The 21,800-nt window shown below is 40.0% G+C and overlaps 1 protein-coding gene across 1 annotated transcript in view; it reads left to right on the forward strand.

The window, feature by feature from the left end:
• The window catches only part of LOC126359934 (5'-3' exoribonuclease 2 homolog), a 407,169-nt gene that overhangs the window by 46,605 nt on the left and 338,764 nt on the right, over positions 1 to 21,800 (forward strand). The window contains exon 7 of the mRNA XM_050007668.1: positions 7,622 to 7,780. Coding sequence (XP_049863625.1) covers positions 7,622 to 7,780 — 159 coding nt within the window. The remainder of the gene's footprint in view (positions 1 to 7,621; positions 7,781 to 21,800) is intronic.

Raw genomic sequence — 21,800 nt, forward strand, 5'->3', positions numbered from 1 at the left:
AAGCACAAAGGCAAGCAGTAGAAACCCTTCCCGTGTGCAGGCAGGCGGGCATTACGTTGCTGAAATTTAAGCAGTCAATACCTTCGCTGCGCAGTGCCAATGGTACTGTTATCGACGACTGTGCCGCTAAAGCGGAGTTATTGAACGCAGTTTTCCGAAATTCCTTCAGCAGGGAAGACGAATGGAATATTCCTGAATTTGAAACACGAACATCTGCTAGCATGAGTTTCTTAGAAGTAGATACCTTAGGGGTTGCGAAGCAACTCAAATCACTTGATGCGGGCAAGTCTTCAGGTCCAGATTGTATACCGATTAGGTTCCTTTCAGATTACGCTGATACTATAGCTCCCTACTTAGCACTCATATACAACCGCTCGCTCACCGATAGATCTGTACCTACAGATTGGAAAACTGCGCAGGTCGCACCAGTGTTCAAGAAGGGTAGTAGGAGTAATCCATTTAACTACAGACCTATATCATTGACATCGGTTTGCAGTAGGGTTTTGGAGCATATACTGTATTCAAACATTATGAATCACCTCGAAGGGAACGATCTATTGACACGTAATCAGCATGGCTTCAGAAAACATCGCTCTTGTGCAACGCAGCTAGCTCTTTATTCGCACGAAGTAATGGCCGCTATCGACAGGGGATCTCAAGTTGATTCCGCATTTCTAGATTTCCGGAAAGCTTTTGACACCGTTCCTCATAAGCGACTTCTAATCAAGCTGCGGAGCTATGGGGTATCGTCTCAGTTGTGCGACTGGATTCGTGATTTCCTGTCAGGAAGGTCGCAGTTCGTAGTAATAGACGGCAAATCATCGAGTAAAACTGAAGTGATATCAGGTGTTCCCCAGGGAAGAGTCCTGGGACCTCTACTGTTCCTGATCTATATAAATGACCTGGGTGACAATCTGAGCAGTTCTCTTAGACTGTTCGCAGATGATGCTGTAATTTACTGTCTAGTAAGGTCATCCGAAGACCAGTATCAGTTGCAAAGCGATTTAGAAAAGATTGCTGTATGGTGTGTCAGGTGGCAATTGACGCTAAATAACGAAAAGTGTGAGATGATCCACATGAGTTCCAAAAGAAATCCGTTGGAATTCGATTACTCGATAAATAGTACAATTCTCAGGGCTGTCAATTCAACTAAGTACCTGGGTGTTAAAATTACGTACAACTTCAGTTAGAAGGACCACATTGATAATATTGTCGGGAAGGCGAGCCAAAGGTTGTGTTTCATTGGCAGGACACTTAGAAGATGCAACAAGTCCACTAAAGAGACAGCTTACACTACACTCGTTCGTCCTCTGTTAGAATATTGCTGCGCGGTGTGGGATCCTTACTAGGTGGGATTGACGGAGGACATCGAAAGGGTGCAAAAAAGGGCAGCTCGTTTTGTATTATCGCGTTATAGGGGAGAGAGTGTAAGGGATTTGCCTAAATTGTGAAGTGAACCAGGGAAAACCATTTGCAAGGTTTCTGGTGGATGGATTCGAACTATCTGGCCTTCCGAATTCATAGACTGCTTGTTCAGCTGCTCAAGGAGCAGAGGTACCCCAATCGGTGGAGAATTTTGAAAAGCTGGTTGCTTCACAATAAAAGATTGATTTCTGATATTGTGTGTTTTTCCTTTAATTGTGCATGTTTCATTATTTGTTTGTGCAGGGAATGTGTGGCTTCAGTTACTGTAGTACTATAAAAGCATAATATGAAAATGGGGGGGGGGATACATGGCACAGTCAGCTCAGTCGAGTTCAAGTAGCCCGATGAAAAATCTTTAAGAAATGAGCAAACTACAGAATGTGCTGTCATCACATACCCCTTCTGCTCTCCACAAACCCTACCCATCTTTCCGTATTGGAATGGGTTTTTGTAATTGAGTACTTCTTTAATGACCAGGTTGAGAGGTATTTTAAATTTAGGCTACTAATGATAGAATTTGGAGCAAATTTTTAAAGAAATGCTATCATCACCATTTGGGCAGTAATTTTGGTCTCTAGTGCAAATTCTGGGTGATACAGGCAGTTCCAAATGTATTTTTATGCATTGATTTTAATTTCATGTGTTTGTAATGATGTTTACCACTCCACTGCCTTGTAAAATACTGAATTATTGCAACCCTTATGTTCTGACAGTCTTCAAAATGATGACTCCAGCGTTAACATTAAACTGTTATAGATAGACTATTATAATAGTGAATACATATTTTATTTTTAACTTACCATATTGCTAGTGAACGAATCAAAATACATCGCCCCCTTTTTCAAACTTATCCATAATTAGAAACTATCACTATGGTATAAATTTAAAATAAATAATAAATGGCAGCACTTAGTGGCTGCCTTGATCCAAGGTTTTCACGTGACGTACTCAAAGCTTTGACAGTGTGGTAGATACAGTATTTCATGATTTCCGAGAAGCACTTGACTCAGCACAACACACCTCTGCTGGTTGTCAAAAGTTCAGTCACGTGCAGTATCAAGTGAAAGTTGTGACTGGATTGGGGACTTTTTGACAGAGATCACACAGCATGTTATCTTGGCTGGAGAGTCATCTTCAGATATAGCAGTAACAACTTCAGGTGGGCCGCAGGGAAATGTATTGGGACTGTTGCTGTTGATGTTGTATATTAATGACCTTGCAGACAGTATTAATAGTAAGCTCAGATTGTTTGCAGACAATGCAGTTATATATAATGAAGCACTGCCTGAAAGAAGCTGCATAAATATTCAGTCAGATATTGATAAGATTTGAAAGTGGTGCAAATATTGGCAACTTGCTTTAAAAGTTCAGAAATGTAAAGTTGTGCCCTTCACAAAAAAATGTAATATCCTATGACTATAATATCAATGAATCAGCTAACTGGTACAAATAACTGAGTGTAGCACATTGTAGGCAATTCCAAATGTCTCAGTTATGGTAAAGCAGGTGGTAGACTTCAGTTTATTGGTAGAATACTGGGGAAGTGCAATCATTCTACAAAGGAGATTTCGAAAAAAATCACTCATGTGACCCATCCTAGAAAACTGCTCAATTGTGTGGGACTCCTACCAGATAGGACTAACAGTGGATATTGAACGTGTACATAGAAAGGCAGCAACGAATGGTCAGAGGTTTGTTTGACCGGTGGGAGAGTGTTACAGTGATGGTGAAGAAACTGAACTGGCAGACTCTTGAAGATAGAAGTAAACTATCCTGAGAAAGTCTACTAACAAAGTTTCAAGAACTGGCTGTTAATGATGACTCCAGAAATATACTACAGCCCCATACGTATTGCAGCAAACACATGGAGATTGTGGGGACAAGATTAGAATAATTACAACACACACAGACACATTCAAACGATAATTTTTCTTGTGCTCCATACATGAATGGAACGGGAAGAAACCCTAATAACTGGTACAATGGAATGTACCCTCTGCCCTGCACATCACGCGTGGTTTGTAGAGTATGGATGTAGATGTAGAAATTCAGCTGGAGTTGAGAATTGTACTGAGGAACAAAAAACTGAACTCAATTAAGGCCAACAATGTACGATAGCTGATCTAGACTAAAGTATGTGTAGGTGATAGCCGATGGTGCTATTGTGAGATGTTGATAATTTAATTCCTCATGACCTTGTTGACTATCGTGCTGTGTGAAGAAGTCTGTAACTGCCTCTGCGGCAGTTATCATGTAGCAGCAGCACTCCTTGTTGCACAGTTCCACTTTTGACAGGCATGCAGCTCGATACACACTCTTTATTCTCAGATGGATGGTTGTCTACCAGTGCTTGTCCTTCAGCAGCCAAGAAAAGAATAACAGCACACATTGGTCCTGTTCGGTCGCATTTGGTAATAAGGTCGCAATAGTTCACATTTCTGCGTTTACTGTAAGCACATCGGGAAGACACTAATGTCACCCCAATACCTTGCCCACATGTTGGTACTTACCCCCACCCCGACCCCCACCCCACCCCCTCCATGACTTGGTAAGTTTGGTGACAGAAAGAAGAAAAATATCAGAAGAAAGACAGAAAGAAGTAAAATATCTGTGTGTTTGAAAATGTGAAAGGTTTGTTGCATCAAAAAGAATGATCTGGTCTGCTTGTGTCTGTGTATGTGCGGATGGATATGTGTGCGTGTGTGTGTGTGTGCGCGAGTGTACACCTGTCCTTTTTTTCCCCCTAAGGGAAGTCGTTCCGCTCCCGGGATTGGAATGACTCCTTACCCTCTCCCTTAAAACCCACATCCTTTCGTCTTTCCCTCTCCTTCCTGAAGAAGCAACCATCGGTTGCGAAAGCTAGTAATTCTGTTTGTGTGTTTTGTTCTTGTGCCTGTCTGCCGGCGTTTTCCCGCTTGCTAAGTCTTGGAATCTTTGTTTTTAATATATTTTTCCCATGTGGAAGTTTGTTTCTATTTTATTTACAAAAAGAATTCTTATTAGAATTAAGAGTGTCAACGTGTGTTTGATCTCTACATCTACATGATTACTCTGCAATTCACATTTAAGTGCTTGGCAGAGCGTTCATCGAACCACAATCATATTATCTCTCTACCATTCCACTCCCGAACAGCGCGCGGGAAAAACGAACACCTAAACCTTTCTGTTCGAGCTCTGATTTCTCTTATTTTATTTTGATGATCGTTCCTACCTATGTAGGTTGGGCTCAACAAAATATTTTTGCATTCGGAAGAGAAAGTTGGTGACTGAAATTTCGTAAATAGATCTCGCTGCAACGAAAAAGTCTTTGCTTTAATGACTTCCATCCCAGCTTGCATATCATATCTGCCCCACTCTCTCCCCTATTACATGATAATACCAAACGAGCTGCCCTTTTTTGCACTCTTTCGATGTCCTCCATCAATCCCACACCGCGCAGCAATATTCTAACAGAGAACGAGCGAGTGTAGTGTAAGCTGTCTCTTTAGTGGACTTGTTGCATCTTCTAAGTGTCCTGCCAATGAAACGCAACCTTTTTAGCTCGCCTGCCCCACATTATTACCTATGTGGTCTTTCCAACTGAAGTTGTTTGTAATTTTAACACCCAGGTACTTAGCTGAATTGAGAGCCTTGAGAATTGTAGTATTTATTGAGTAATCGAACTACAACGGATTTCTTTTGGAACTCATGTGGATCACCTCACACTTTTCGTTATTTAGCGTCAACTGCCATCTGCCACACCATACAGCAATCTTTTTTAAATTGCTTTGCAACTGATACTGGTCTTCGGATGACCTTACTAGATGGTAAATTACAGCATCATCTGTGAACAACCTAAGAGAATTGCTCAGATTGTCACCCAGGTCATTTATATAGATGAGCAACAACAGAGGTCCCAGGACGCTTCACTGGGGAACACCTGATATCACTTCAGTTTTACTCGATGATTTGCTGTCTATTAGTACAAACGGTGACCTTCCTGACAGGAAATCACTAATCCAGTCGCACAACTGATTAGAAGCTTGATTAGAAGTCGCTTGTGAGAAACGGTGTCAAAAGTTTTCCGGAAATCTAGAAATACGGAATCAACTTGAGATCCCCTGTCGATATCGTGCGAATAAAGAGCTAGCTGCATTGCACAAGAACGATGTTTTCTGAAACCATGCTGATTACGTATCAATAGATCGTTCCCTTCAAGGTGATTCATAACGTTTGAATACAGTATATGCTCCAGAACCCTACTGCAAACCGACGTCAATGATATAGGTCTGTAGTTAAATGGATTACTCCTACTACCCTTCTTAAACACTGGTGCGACCTGCGCAATTTTCCAATCTGTAGGTACAGATCTATCGGTGAGCGAGCGTTTATATGATTGCTAAGTAGGGAGCTATTCTATCAGTGTAATCTGAAAGGAACCTAATTGGTATACAATTTGGACCTGAAGACTTGCCCGTATCAAGTGATTTGAGTTGCTTCGCAACCCCTAAGGTATCTACTTCTAAGAAAGCTGTTTGTGTTTCAGATTCTGAAATATTCCATTTGTCTTCCCTGGTGAAGGAATTTCGGAAAACTGCGTTGAATAACTCCGCTTTAGCGGCACAGTCGTCGGTAACAGTACCATCAGCACTGTGCAGCGAAGGTATTGACTGCGTCTTGCCGCTTGTGTACTTTACATACAACCAGAATTTCTTCATTTTTTCTACCAGTGTAGTGTTTTGGCAGCATATCATGGATAGCAAAAACAAAAAAAAGGATTATTTATGAAATGTGATTATGTAGAAAAATGCTAAAAGTGAAATGGACTGATGGACAAAAAGAATGAAATAGTATGTCTTAAGAAGAGGAGAGGAAATAATTAGAATGAGAAAATCATCTTGGCTAGGACATAAGAAATTGCCTGCAATGAAAAGTCACCAAAGAAAAAACTGCAGGGAATAGAGAGAGAGAGAGAGAGAGAGAGAGAGAGAGAGAGAGAGAGAGAGAGAGGTGGGGGGGGGGGGATGAAAACAACATGGAGTTCTTGATGACATTAAGAAATGACAGAGTTACAAGGAGAGTAAGGAAGAAGCACATAATGGAGGAAGGAGGGAGGGGGGTAGTGGAGAGCATACAGTCGACACCAAAGAAAAAATATATAATCTAGATACCCACTGTTAATTAACAATAGTTACTTATTAATGTACTTTTTAGAAACACCTATTCTTTTGTTGATGTTACCTTCACTCACTCCAAATTCCTGAAGTTTTATATCATGAAGAGTAATGGATTGATTTAGGGCTCAATGAAATAATTTTAAATTGAGCAGAGAGAAGCCGTGGTGTGACAGCTATCCTTTCTGACACTTCTAATGTCTGTATTTAATTTTTAGCTCATTCATTTCATTATTGACTCATCTCCTCTCTCTCTCTCTTGGCTGTGGAATCTAAGTGTCGTCCTCAATTAACTGCTGAATATTTCCATTTACTCAGACCTATTCCCTTCTTTGGGTTGATGAAGGGTGCTCCTCCATAAAAGAAAGCTAATGTGAATGTCACCATTTAGTTCTTTTTCTGTCAGTGCGTCATTTATTTGCACAGCTGTAGAGCTCTGTAATATTTTGTGGATACAGCTTGAAACAGTTTACTTCACATATGGGCTGTAAAATATCGTGAATTATTTTTCTCCTTTATTTTGTTGGGGAGGGCAGCAAATGGGGGGGGGGGGCATAGTTTTAATTATCACATAAAAAATAATGTACTTCTTTTTCTTTATTTCCAGTTACATATCCTAAATAAAAAAACATTAATTATGTAACTTCATTTTTTAAAAGTGATATAAACTTTGACTATCCTTTGTAAAGGATTGCAGGAAGTCTTCGGGAATTGTAGGAGCTGTATACATACTAGTCGGCTCCGAGTTTCTCTGTCATAAAAAATAGAAAAATATGTAATTTACTTGAATTATTTGATAAGTGCTACCTCTGTCATTCTCCTTCCCTCCTCCCTCCTCCCTTTTAATATGCTTGCTCATTGTTGAATCTGAGTCAATAGTAAGATATAAAAACAGTTTATTACAAAATCCACCAGAATTACTCTGCTCATTTACCTTAAGTGATCCATGGTTGCTGTGTTACTCAGTTAACATGTTGTTTATTAAATTTGAGTCAGAAACCCTGTAAATTAAAAAGTTGAATGCTTATTTTCTTTTATTACAGCTCAACCTGACCACGATCCAAACACTCAACATGTGCTATGTGGTGCAGATGCTGATCTTATCATGTTGGGATTAGCCACACATGAACCCAATTTTACAATCATCCGTGAAGAATTCAAACCTAATAAGCCTAAACCCTGTGATATATGCAGTCAGATGGGTGAGCAGATTAAAATTGTTTTTAGTTATCATTAGGACCACACAATTGGTCAAATGATTGTTTTGAAATCTTGTCTGTGTGAGTACAGTTACTTTTTTTAACTATTTAACAGAGTTCAGTAAAAACATTTACAGACCTGCAACTATACTCAAACTACACTCATTGCTTATATTTATGACTATATACCCAGAATTGTGGCAACAGTTATTTTGATGACTTAACATTTTTTTGCACGCCAGTTTGCCTGAGAGTCCTGCAAATGCTCAGTAGCATTGAATGTGTTTGTGACATGATGCTATAATGTACACTATAGCTTCTAAACTGAGGGTACCATCTCTTTAGTCCTAGGGTGCTTGGTTTTATGTACCTTGTAATATGAATACTGAAAATGACTTGTGAGATGGTAGGTAAGGAAGTTGGGAACCTCTGCAGAGAGTTTGAGTGAGGGTCCTATGGTAATGAAACTGAAAGACAGGTGGAAACTAGTTGTAATGATTATATTTCAGAAAATGCTGACACAACTGTGAGTATTTGTCTCTTGATAAGTAACACCACTGGCTGTTTCAAAATTCTTCCAGCATATCATTCAAAAGGCAACATTTAATGCAGCAGAGTAGGTGAGGGAGGAATAGGTAGGTGTCAATTAAAATTACCAATTTGTGTGTGCCATTCAGAATTCAGAAAAGACAGGATACAATGGGAGATTTTGCACTGTTTCTTGAATGAACCTGTAATACAACAAAAGCAAAATGTGTTGCACTGGACTACATGACCAGTGCCACATGCAAGGAAACATCAAAATTCACACTGTTGCTGGAATTGGTGATTGTTTGTAGGAGATACAAGGCTGGAACACACATAACTGTGCACAGAGACAGAAGCCCATAGGCAGCTTGAAAACAGCGGTTGGAGTGTTACTACTTTTGAGCAAGGCGCAGTTGTTGCAGTTTTGTGCTCACATGGTGATTTTGTCTCAGGGAATCAAACTCGATAGCCAGTTGCCAGAAACTTGGAGGACACAGTTCTTTCACCATGCAGTTTTAAAGACATTTTGAAAATTTTGTGCTTCGATATCAGAAAACGAAGGTCAACAAGACTCAGAACAGGCAAATTGGCTTTGGTGTCAGAAGTTTGCAATTATTTCATTGGAAATTGTTACATGCTTTACAGCCTGGATACAGAACATCCCAACTGAAGAACAGCTCTTTATAACTAAAGCAGATGCATATTTACACAATGCATGGCTATTAAGCTAAGTAAACTTACCATCAATTGTGGTTAGTGGATATAAATACTAAATATCTTCAAATAACTTACGGGTTTGCTGCCGGGTGACGTCATCGACCACCGCCGATATTTCGACAGGAGCACACCCTGCCATTCTCAAGGCACAAATGCAAAAACGAAGCAATGTGCAAGGAAATGTAATACCTCGGTTCACAGAGGAGAAACAAGGAAGATACCACACACAGTAACCGCAAAGTAAACAAATCAAAGATAACCAACATCAGAAATGTTGATAGTTACTATTGTTCAACAGGTGAGGTAGCCCTAATTCTGTCCCTCTGTTTTTTATGAGAGACAGAGCCGGATTCCAAGCAGCATTTAGACAAAATCCACTCTCTCTGTTTATGAGGTTGCTTGATAGTTTGATTTCAACTGTTTCCTTAGTAACACTATCCCAATAGCTGGACGTGCAAGCCAGAATCTCCGTGTTGTTGTATTCCATAGGATGACCGGTGTCGAGGCAATGTTCTGCAATAGCGGATTTGATCGGCTGTTGTAAGCGTGTGTGACGGTCTGAGATAACGTGGGCACTGTGAACCAAGGTACGACGTACCCCTTCACGCTGAGCTGGATGGTGACAACTATCAGCTCGCAGATACAAGTCAGTGTGGGTGGGCTTCCTATAAACAGAATGTCCAAACGCACCTTTCGTCAGAATGGTTCTAGTGAGAGGCAGATCAAACGTGCGTTGCGCTATCAGCCTTCTGTGCAACGGATGAGTGATGATAGCAACGAAGTGGCACATAAATCTATGGCCTTTTTGCCTTACGCAGGAAGCATTTCTAACAGGATTGGCCGTATTTTGTCGGAAATTTGATGTGAAATGTATTTTTCGACCACCTTTTAGATTAAGGCCCTGTTGGCGTCCGTAAAAGATGATCTTGGTTTGCGTAAGGCTGGTGTCTATCGGATTCCTTGCAGTTGTGGCATGTCATATATTGGTCAGACAATCAGGACTGTGTACTGAACATAAGCGTCACACACGCTTACAACAGCCGAGCAAATCCGCTATTGCAGAACATTGCCTCGACACCGGTCATCCTATGGAATACAACAACACGGAGATTCTGGCTTGCACGTCCAGCTATTGGGATAGTGTTATTAAGGAAGTGGTTGAAATCAAACTATCAAGCAACCTTACAAACAGAGATAGTGGATTTTGTCTAAATGCTGCTTGGAATCCGGCTCTGTCTCTCATCAAAAAACAGAGGGACAGAATTAGGGCTACCTCACCTATTGAACAATAGTAACTATCGACATTTCTGATGTTGGTTATCTTTGATTAGTTTACTTTGTAGTTACTGTGTGTGGCATCTTCCTTGTTTCTCCTCTGTGAACCGAGGTATTAAATTTCCTTGCACATTGCTTCCTTTTTGCATTTGTGCCTTGAGAATGGCAGGGTGTGCTCCTGTCGAAATATCGGCGGTGGTCGATGACATTACCCGGCAGCAAACCCTTAAGTTATTTGAGCATTCAATTCGCCGGGAAAAGTTAAGGTCTCACTGAATATCTTGTCAATAGGTGTCAATATTTGGGGAGGATGCACATCAGCCAGAGAGTCAAAGCCTTTTTGAATGCATTGCCTTGAAACTTTTGACACCATTTCTTAGATGCAGAAGACACGTATGAACAGGTAATTTTTCATATCAGTACCAAAAGAAGACAGTGGTGATGATGCATTACTGTACAAAAAGTATTAACTACTTAAAGCCAGTGCACAAAACTGAGATTAAGATGCTGAGAGGGATACATAGAATCACCAGAATGGACCAGATTTCAAATGAGAAAAACTGAGGAAGTTTAAACGTTATTGAAATTTCCGTCGGAGTGTAACAGAGAGAATGAGAGGAGCGCTACTTGCATGAACATGTCATGAGAAAAGGTTAAACTCACATTGCAAAAATAGTGATAGGGATGGCAGTAAAAGAATTCCAGGAGAGAGATGTCTTCCAAGGAAGAGATGGATCAGAAGCGTTCAAAATGACGGGAAAAGGAGAAACAACTGATGGAGTGCGACATACAGAACTGGCCTAAATGGAAAAAAAATTGCCGAAAATGTCACTCCTGTATAATGTAAGTGATAGCAGAAGATTGTTACAAAACCTAGCTTTCTGCAACAGATACTATTTTGTACTGCGTACAGTATTATTTGATTTATAAAGTTGGTAAAAGCTGGACAGAAAACAATTATAGTCTTCAGATTTGTACTTATTCAGTGTTACGGAACCCAGATACCAAGTAAAAGTGTGTGAATGCTACTACCTGCATTGAGGCACGGAGGACAAAAATGAAATTACTTGAAATGAAATGTGATGTTGGGTAGTAGTTGGTATTAGTTTCAGGTTTTATTTTCATCTTTCTGATAGTCAAGCATTAATTGCCTTGCAGAACAATGAAGTTATTTTTGTGTGTTTGCTAAAAGAGACTTGGCTTTCATTAATCTTTTGCGCTGAGGCAGTCAGTTTATTTGAAACGAAGTGTTTAATTTCACGCTGTTTGCTAGTTTCAAGTGTTCGCTGCATTTCAGTGCATGTTTTCCATCTTCTAGCCCATATGGCATTATGCCATAATAAAGAACCAAACATGAGATAATACAGTACTGGTACTCAAGAAAATTTACATCTGAATCTGGACATGCGAATGTGCACTTTAAGCTGAATTATGCATTTTAGTATGGTTCATGAAATTCTGATGTTCTTGAAGTATCCTCTGATGTCTTGTTTCTTTTATGACGTAATGCAAGATCTTTTAATGTTTTACACGTAGGATCATGTGGGCTTCCTGCATCATCAAAGCTGCGCCTGTTATCTGATGCTCTCTGGCAACTGCTGAAATGAACCAATTTCTTACAGGTCACGAGAAAATATTGTGGATGGTGGTTTGAAAAACGTTACTTTCAAAGTAAATTTCCTTTTACGCAAGATGAACTATGTGCGAGAATGTACGATGAATTTCGTAAATCACAGAGCATTTAACTCTCATTTAAAAATAAACTCTTTGAGGTCGACCATCTAGAAGAATTTTGAGCCCAAAAGATCAGATATTTACATCGTTATTAAAAACTTTTCTGGCACATTTGTGTGATGTCTTAAAGCGTAACACGCACAAAAAAGATCAACATTATATGTGGAAGCTTAGCTGCTATTGCAGCTTATTAATCTTAGAGACCAATATTATATGTGAAAGCTTTGTTTCTCTTGTAACAACACTATGTGTATTAATTTAATCCATTAACTTTTCTTATTTGTGTGTTCGCGCTACTTAAGAGTGATCTTGCTATAGGCTGACTTCACCACATGTCCTATGCTGTCATCAGCTGGAGAGATCACTTTACACAAGCTAAGACTGGCTTACAAAAGCGCGTCGCAATCTCAATTTCTATGCTTCGGAAAGTAACATGCGGTGTTTGGTGGAATTCGAAATTGTACATTGGTAACATGAAAATATGCAGTGTACATGTTGCTGCACATTAAAGATCTTTCCAAAGCGTGTTTTTTTCCCCTCCGAGTTTATTTCTCTAAAGTGGTGGGAAATTCTATGTCAATATAAAAACCAAAAACATTCAAAGGATTGATAAGTTTTACAGTGCCGAGGAAAAGTATACTGTTACTTAACATGGAAAAAGTGTATTTTTATCCGAGAGAAAGTGTTTTTTCAACCAATAAATCTCGTAGCTTTTTTTTCTTGTCAATGTGTACACCCTGTAATATAAACAGTAAAACAAATTGAACAATAGGTTTGTTTGTGACAGTTGAGGCCAGTTCTGATTCAGTGTTATTTTCTGTTGTTACAGTTACCACAAAAATCAGGTTTCATTAAATATTTTGGAATATATTTTAAAATACTTCACTTGTTTGAAAGAACACAGTTCCAATTCTCGTCAGGCCATCAAGTTTTCCATGGTTCCCCAAAGCCACAAATAGTACAATACTGAAGTTATATCTTCAACAGTTCATTGGCTGATCTATGTCTAATGTCTGCACTGTTGACAGAATCTTAATCCTTAAAAAAACCTGGTAAGGAGTTCCAGTGGTAAGTAGTATTCTTCCTCATGTCGGTTGGAGCTTGTAAACCAAATGCACATCCTGTCACCTCAATTAATTAAACACTTAATTTCAAAAAATCCTCTTTTTGTTATGATTGTGGTCAAGTAGCATAGCCTTGAAATGGTTATATTGAAGTGTGTACACAGAGCAGAACAGAAGATACTATAAAAATCCTCTACTGTACTCAATTCATCATACAAATATTCTACTTAGTTCTGCTCCAAATCTTTTAGCTTCCATCCCTTTTCAAAGGAAGGCGCTCTGTGGCCCTGTTGTTGTTGGCTGTTTCTATGCTTGGATGCTGCCTTCAACTTGCTTATGGCGGTTTTTGCAGTGTGTTTTTTTCCATAATAGCTAAAGAAACTATCGACAAATTGTCTGTGTTTCGATTAAAATAATTTTGTGATTGATATTCCAGTGAGTGAGTGGTAAGTGGCAGCTAATGTAGTTCTATCTTATGCTTGCTATATTGTCAGTTTTGTAGGTACAAGCAGTGGCTTATCAAACATGGCTGACTGCTTGTTGGGAACATAGCAATCTGTCCCTCATACATTTGCATTATTTGAGGTATAGAAGCAGAGTCAGGTTATTCTTGTTTTCCATGATTTATTTTCACTAATTGCACTGGCACCAGTACAGACTTAATCTTCTTCATTCCAGTAACAGAAAAAGAAAACGTAACATTGTTTTTGTTTTTGGCTGTATTCTGCAGTGCATGCTTCGAAATTCTTTGATCACCTCACCTAAATCGTTAGTGCCACAACTATCATGCACTACAGTGAACACAGCAGAAGTTGAACAACAATATGTAAATTTATTTGTGTTGCAAGTTATTGTTTACTGAATTTCACATTGTCTTACAAAAGTTTTTCAATAGAAAGAAAAATGTCAGGGGTATATGATAATGAAGGGTTTTTGGAAACATGAACCATTCAGAACGAAAGTGACATTAAGAACTTTGAGTTTTCCATCATGTGCGGTCGCATTGTGGTTAAGACATAAGGTTCGTGTTTGGGAGGATAGCAGTTGAAATTGGCATCTGACCTTCCAGATTTAGGTTTCCAGTGGTTTCTCGTAAATCACTTAAGGCAAATGCAAAAGTGCTTTCCTTAAAATTGACACAGCAGGTTAACCCCTGTCCTGAGCTCTTGTTCTATCTCTAATGGCAGTGGGATGTTAAATCCTAACCTTGTGTTTCTTTCGTAGGATTTCTGCTTTGTTGACATTTTTGATTTTAGATGTACAAAGGAGCCTGAAAACATATTTGTCACTGTCAAAAGAGGCAAGTGAAGAGATAAAAGGAATAATATGATATAAAGGAATAATAGAATATGTGCAGGGGAGTGGAAATAATGGTTGTGATGCCCTCCTTCTACAACCTTTCAACTGATCCTTTATCAGAATGATTTTTATGTAGAAAGTAAGACTTTTGAAGAAAAATTGTATCAAGTAAAGACTACAATGATTGTGAAAGATATTTATATTTTCAGAACACCTGAAACTTAGTTCAGGAATAGTGTAATTTTTAAGCAAATAATGTAATTTCATTCCACGTAGTCACCATAATGTAATTATTCATTACTGTAAATTTGATGTTGCAATCTTTGAATGTACTCCTAAATAGTACCTCTTTCAATGATTATGAAAACAATACTTCCTTTAAAATGAAGTTATTTTCCTCAGCATTTCTACTGCCCTTGTGAATTTAATTGTGTATCAGGTACAGAAGGTAAAACAGCTCAGTGAAGTACTAACACCAGTTTTCAATCATAATATTGACTGGAAACTTTGAGTTACATCAAATCTGTGTCCCCTATGAACCTGTGTGCGAATTCAAATATGAAACAATGACTTGTTGTGGGTGTCAAATCATGAAGATGTAGTGGTACGATTTTATATAAATGCAAACAGAGAATAAAGCAGTGGAAAATTTTGTACAGTTGACGACATTTATAAATCCTGTTTCAGAATACCTTACGTTAACACTGTCACTCGTGTTAGTAAGATTTTGTGCATGTGTGTGTGTTTTATTAATTAACAGACTAGTTGGTTTATCGAAATTTTATTGAAATTAAAAAGGCCAGGCACGACACCAGTATCATGTAAGGTTATCAGTACGCAAAAAAAAAAAAAAAATCATTTTATTCAACTTAAAACCTGAAAAGACCATCAAAATGATGGAAGCAGGTCTTCACTTGAAGTAACTGGAGCCTATATCAGATCTCCACCTTTTAAGAGAAAAAATTATTCAACCATTGATACACAATACAAGGACCATCACTATACTCAAGAAAATGCACAGAAGGCACACTTCAATATGCAAACCGATCTCCCTCCCCCCCCCCCCCCCCCCCTCCCTCCATTCTATATGATACATATTTCGCCCCGAGTCCATTAATAATATATCTAGCTTTATCTTATGAAACCAAAAGTTTCATATATTCTTTGCATTGTGAACATTGGTCTGTAGCCATCTGTATACTTTCAGATGTGAATATGGCCATTTAACTCATCAAAACAAGTAATCAATGTATTTTTCCTTGCAGTTTTGGCAGATAAAAAGTTTTCCTTAAGAACAACAAACAACTAAATTATTGCATGCTTAGGATGAGGTTTTGCGAACAAGGTGGATATGAAGTCTCATAATGTAAGCTGTATAGTTTTTACATTGATTGTTCTGACATATGGAGGTTTAATGTTGTGTATAGGTTCATCCACAGTGGTAAAGAGAAATGTTCTACTGAGTGGTGCAGCAGCTGTTGCCGTAGGAAACCTGGACAGGAGCTGAAATGCTAAGCTAACGTGTAAATATAGTTAAGAGAAGTTTTACTTATCTGGTAGCATTCTTCAAGTGTTGTGAAGAAACTTTACAAAAGAACAAACAACAATAAAGTCCACCTATTACAAAAAGCAAACTAAAGAGCATCATGCAGTGTGAAGTTCCTGCTATTAATGCATGAGTGAAATGTTGAAGGTTGACAAAGACTGAAGACTAGCAAAAACTGCAAATGAGACTGGGACGCGTAGCTGCCACCAGCCATTCTATATCGCGGTGGTAGAAGACGTTCTTAATCGGAGCTGCTGAAGGTGTGGCTTAACAGGGGCACGTAATTGGGTTCTCTGGCTTCCCACGGGACCACTATCAGCATCTGTCAGAAATGTTTGTTTCCTTTGCCGTCTTTGAGAAACCGGTGAGGGTGGTATGATATACAATACCACATCCCTCCCTCTCAAACCTTCTCACCATCGTGGTGTGGGAGGGGTGGATACAGGTGGCAACAAGGAGATGGGAGCTGAAATGAAGGCTCGTGCTGATCTCCTGCCGACACGCTGGTATATCTCCTGAATGCGCTCGTGAACACCAACCAAAAAACTGGGCAGACGGCATTCACCCACATCCGGAGGACAGAGACATCTCCACGTCTGCAGAGGGTTCTGAGGCAGCATGTGGAATAGCCACCAGGAAGAAGGGCCCACCCCCAGGTATTGGTGGCTGTTGAGACAGTGGCAACCGTTAAAGGGCGTTTATTTTCATTGGCTCCGGGACTGGTACAGACGGGGCGGGTCCCGTGGGACCTGGATGCAGTGAAAGCTGCTGTGTCCAGACAGGCACAGAATCTGACAGTACAGAGCCTGTGGCAGGATCATGCAATTCATACGGGCAAACTGATTTTGGGACGTCTCTGCACTCATTTTGGTCCTTGAATTAAAAACATAGTGTCCAAAGAGTCTTAGAACAGTCCCTCACTCTCAACACCTCTGCCTGGCCTCCAATCTGTTAGAAATTGAATAGTTGTGATTCTTAGCTTTACTGCTGTTGCTTAGAAGTTCATACAAAGAATTCAGTTTTGCTGTTGGATTGTCGGTGGACTGGTATTCTCATGTTGTGGTTGATGCTGGAAGTGATGCAAAACTGTTCAAACTCGGGGGCAACATATTGAGGTCCATTGTCAGTGTAAATTAATGCAGGCAACCCATCAAGGCAAAAGATCAATGACAAGGCCCGGATTGTGGAACGAGCCATAGTAGTGTGCCTAGGAACCATAAAGGTAAATTTGCTGATAGTGTCAACGACTGTTGGCCAACACATATTTCAATAAGGAGCCACAAATTGCAAGTGCAAACATTTTCAAGGTGTCAAGGTGCTTGATGCTTAGGTCATTCAGAGGACAGCTGAGGTGGGTGTGACTGATGTTCAACACAAGCTTGGCACTGAGAAGTCAGCTGTTCAGTTTGCGCGTCCAGACTGTGCCAAGTTCAATGATGTCACACCAACTGCTTGCTGCGAACAGTGTCCCAGTGACTGTGGTGTAGAAAATGAAGCTTGTCAGGCTGGAGGGCATGGGGAACCACAACACATGACAGGTCATCATCAGTGCAAAGCAAAATGAAATTTTGATGAACTGCAAGAATGTGCCAACAGAACACAAGGGTTTGCCGACGGACAAATTACTGGCGAACCACAGAGCTATGAATCTGAAAGTGGCCAGCCAATACGGATATAATGTACTAGAACCTGAGAATCAGAATCTGCTGTTGTTGCCTGGGCAGTTTTCTGCTGATTAAGTGGAAAGCTATCTTTGTCTTGTGCATCAGTGTAGCAACAAGAAGTAAGGGTCTCATTGAATGATGAATCTGGGCCAGCAGGGAGGTGAGAAAGAGCATCTATGTTGGCATTCTTAGGCATGGGCTGATACACAATTTCATATTGGAAATTTGACAGAAGAAGAGCCCCCTGCTTCTGTGCTGCACAAGTTGGGACTGGCTGATGTGCTAAACAAAAATTGAAGCAATTACTGTTCAGCCAGCAAGTAAAATTTTTTGCCATAGAGCTACTGGTGAAACTTAGTTGCACCATATACAATGGCAAGAGGCTCCTCTTCAGCTTGTGAATAATTACATTGAACCTACATTGAATTTTGGCCAACAACTTTTAAGCAAAGACAGTTGGTATATCAACAGAAACAAATTTATGCAGCAAAACTCCACCAGTGCCATACGAGGAAGCATCCATAGCCAAGACCACTAGTTTGGCTGGATCAAAAGGATCAAAGCATGAATCGCTAAGCAAAACATCTTTCAAGTTCTGGAAAGCAGACTGACACTCTTCTGACCAAGTGCAAGTGATACAAGGGGGCAGTGATGTGTGTGGCATTAGGAATGAATCAGATGTAGTACATGAGCTACCCTAACACAGATTGCAATTCCCACACATTGCATGGGTTGGAAGGTCACCGATAGTAAGCAAATGTGATTGCAGTGAGTGATCATCCTGGCTATTAATGTCATGGCTTAAGTACACACACACACACACACACACACACACACACACACACCCACACACACACACATGTTACATGTGACGACAATTTCATCTAAATAATTCTACTAAAAAGGAACTTTTGCAGTCAGCTGCTCCAAAACTGCTGAAATAAGGCCAGTGTGGAAGCACTTCCAAACAGCAATATCAAAAATTTGAAGAGACCCAGATGAGTATTAATGAAAAAGATCTTTTGTGGCTGCTCATCCACAGGTATGCAAGTAAGTGTCGTGCAAGTCAGTTTTGGAAAAGTAATGCCTTCCATCCAATTTGTCCATCAGTTCTTTTGGATGCAGCAAGGGATAACTCTCAGTGACTGTTAGAGGAAGCACAGTTTTCTTTAAATTGATGCACCACTGGAATCTGAGACAGCTTCTTCAGAATAACAAGAAGGGACACCCACTGACTAGCTGCACCAGGTGCTATGGCACCATTATCTTGCAAAGCAGTAAATTCCTGAGCCACCTGTTCATGAAGTGCATCAGATCAGGATGAACCTTAACAAAACTTGGCTTTGCCTCCTCCATTGCGACATGGGCAACAAAATTATTGGCTTCGTCTAAACCATTAGAAAGCAAATCCAGAAATTCTGCACACAACTTAGCAACACTGTCCTGAGGATCAAAGGAAGAAACAGAAAGTACATATTCCTGGAGATGCTTAATCCAAACAGATCAAAAGCATGTAGACTAAAAATGTTCCCGATTTATTGGGAGCAAAGTAATGTAAATATCAGTGTCTTTGTGTCAGATTTTGGAAAGTTTCAGGAAGGCTACAAGTGCTCAAACAGAAATGTTGTGGCTGTTATATGTCGCCAGTGTGTGGCATGATTTGCCAAGAAATTCATAAGTTCTACGGTTCAGCAAAGTCACTGAAACTCCAGTGTCAAGTTGCAAATGGACTGATTGACCAGTAATGGTAAGAGAAGCAGATAATTTCTTTTCCTCACGTAGCACTGCAGATGAGTCGGGAGCCTTTCTTGAATGGTCATTACACCATTATTTTGCACTGATGACACTGTGGGGCTTTGAAAGCACACTACACACAGTTTGTGGCTTAGATTTGCATGGAGGAGCAGCAGAAGGAGAGCCTTAAGTAAGCACACGGTCTGTATATGTCCCTGTTTGCCACCGTATATGATGCACTGTGATTTGGGCATTGAACTGTGTGGGCTATTTATGACAGTCTTCCTTTGTCTTGTCAAAACCTGACGGCACACACCCAGGACATGTGGGCGGTGGTGCTGCCATTGGTTCTGGAAGTTTCAGAAGCCATCTACGCTGTTATGAAGTGGTTCATCACTTCAAGCAGTTGTGCCATTTGTTTACTCTGATACTGAATAAACTGAGTTAGATCAACTGTAGGCAGCCCAGCATTCGATAGCAACATGGTAGTCATTTTGAAAAAAGCAATGTGCAAAGATGCAAAACTAATACAAAATACCACAGAAAAAAGGGGATGCAAAAGCAACAACCTCAGAACCTAAAACATAAGTAGCACAAGCAAAACAAACACAAGGGACACAGAGTACAAGCCCACAACAGAAAAAACATGTAAAAGAATGAAAGTGAAGTAAGAAGCAACTAGCCTTGAATATTGCCACGTGTGGAAATGAAAACATTGTGTAGCCAGTCTGGCCTATAAAAATATTGGCCGCACATTGTAAATATACCACTGGTTTTGAAGCTGAATATTTATGTACTGATTTATTATCAGATATTCTGTACATTAGCAAGCTAGCAGCCTGCTTATCCCCCTTACAGCAAGAATGGAAAGGAAAACAATACACATTGACACTAGGCAATAAGCACTTTGCTAACAATGGTAACTGTAAGTAAGTAGGACAATATGAAGTATTGGATGAGTTATTCATTCAGTTTCGTCACATCAGATTTGTCTGGAACATTTCATGTCGACATCTCTGTTTTTCCATTTCTGCTAAAGCCAGCGATGTAGCAGTTGTAGTATCAAGATTACATGATGAACATTGCAGTTTCTGTTAGTAGTGCCAAGCACCAATTACGTCAGCATTGTCCCACACAAATCTCTGTCTACTGCAAAGACCAGTCTTGTCATTCAGATTTTTGTTCATGTTTTCAGCAACAGGTTTTGAACGGTGACAATGTGAAGAAATAGCACACTAGTTGCTTTTAAAAATTGTTTTTTAATGCAGCTGGTGTGCTGTTTCCTCACATCTGAAATCTTGTTATTCCGTTAACCCCCCCCCCCCCCCTCCCTCCATCGGGCATGGGTGTGTGTGTGTGTGTGTCCTTAGGATAATTTAGGTTAAGTAGTGTGTAAGCTTAGGGACTGATGACCTTAGCTGTTAAGTCTCATAAGATTTCACACACATTTGAACATTTTTCAACATTCACCCCCCCCCCCCCACCCCCCCCAGTGCAATCAGACTTCTTCTTTGGGCCTCCTATACTTGCTTTACACAGTCAAAGCAATATTTTATCAACAGTCATAGTTCCCTCTACTAATGAGTGAATTGTTGAAGGTTGACTAAGACTTAAGACTATTGAAGACTGCGAGTGAGACTGGGATATGTTGCAGCCACCAACCATCCTATATTGTGGTGGTAGATGGCACTCATAGTTGGAGACACTGAAGGCATGGCTCGTTGGGCGCACATCATTGGATCTGCTGGGTCCCCATGCGACCATTATTGGCATCTGTCAGAATTTTTGCTTCTGTTGTCAACTGTGAGACGCTGTTGTGGGTTGTATCGACCTGTGATCCCTCATTTAAATTGTCATTGACTATTTAAAATCATTTTTATTGACCTATTGGGCTGTTTAAGTGCTGATTTTTGTGTGTTTAGTTCATCAGGCAGCAGTGCTTCTTGGCATAGATTCTCTCATCTCACTTCTAATTGAGAAGAACAGTGTTGAAACCCAAGTCTGCACTCCCAGTTGTATGTGTTTTACTTTTTCCATAAATCGTTTCATCTACATCTACACAGATATTCCGCAGTCCACCGTACAGTGTGTGATGGAGTACCACTATTAGTCATTTCCTTTTATGTTCCACTCACAAATAGAGCAAGGGAAAAATGACTGACTGTATGCCTCTGTTTTAGTCCTAATCTCTCTTATCTTTGTGGCCCTTACACCCAGTGTATGTTGGAGGCAGTAGAATTGTTCTGCTGTTAGCATCAAATGCTGGTTCTCTAATTTTCTCAGTAGTGTTCCTTGAAAAGTGTGTCCTTTCCCCTCCAGGTACCCCCATTGGAGTTCCCGAAGCATGTCTGTAACACTTGTGTGTTGTTTGAATCCACCAGTAAGAAATCTAGCACCTCACCTCTGAATTGATGCTTTGATATTTTCCTTTAATCCACCTGGTACAGATCCCAAACACTCGA

Source organism: Schistocerca gregaria, chromosome 1, assembly GCF_023897955.1.
Source record: "Schistocerca gregaria isolate iqSchGreg1 chromosome 1, iqSchGreg1.2, whole genome shotgun sequence".
NCBI lineage: Eukaryota > Metazoa > Arthropoda > Insecta > Orthoptera > Acrididae > Schistocerca > Schistocerca gregaria.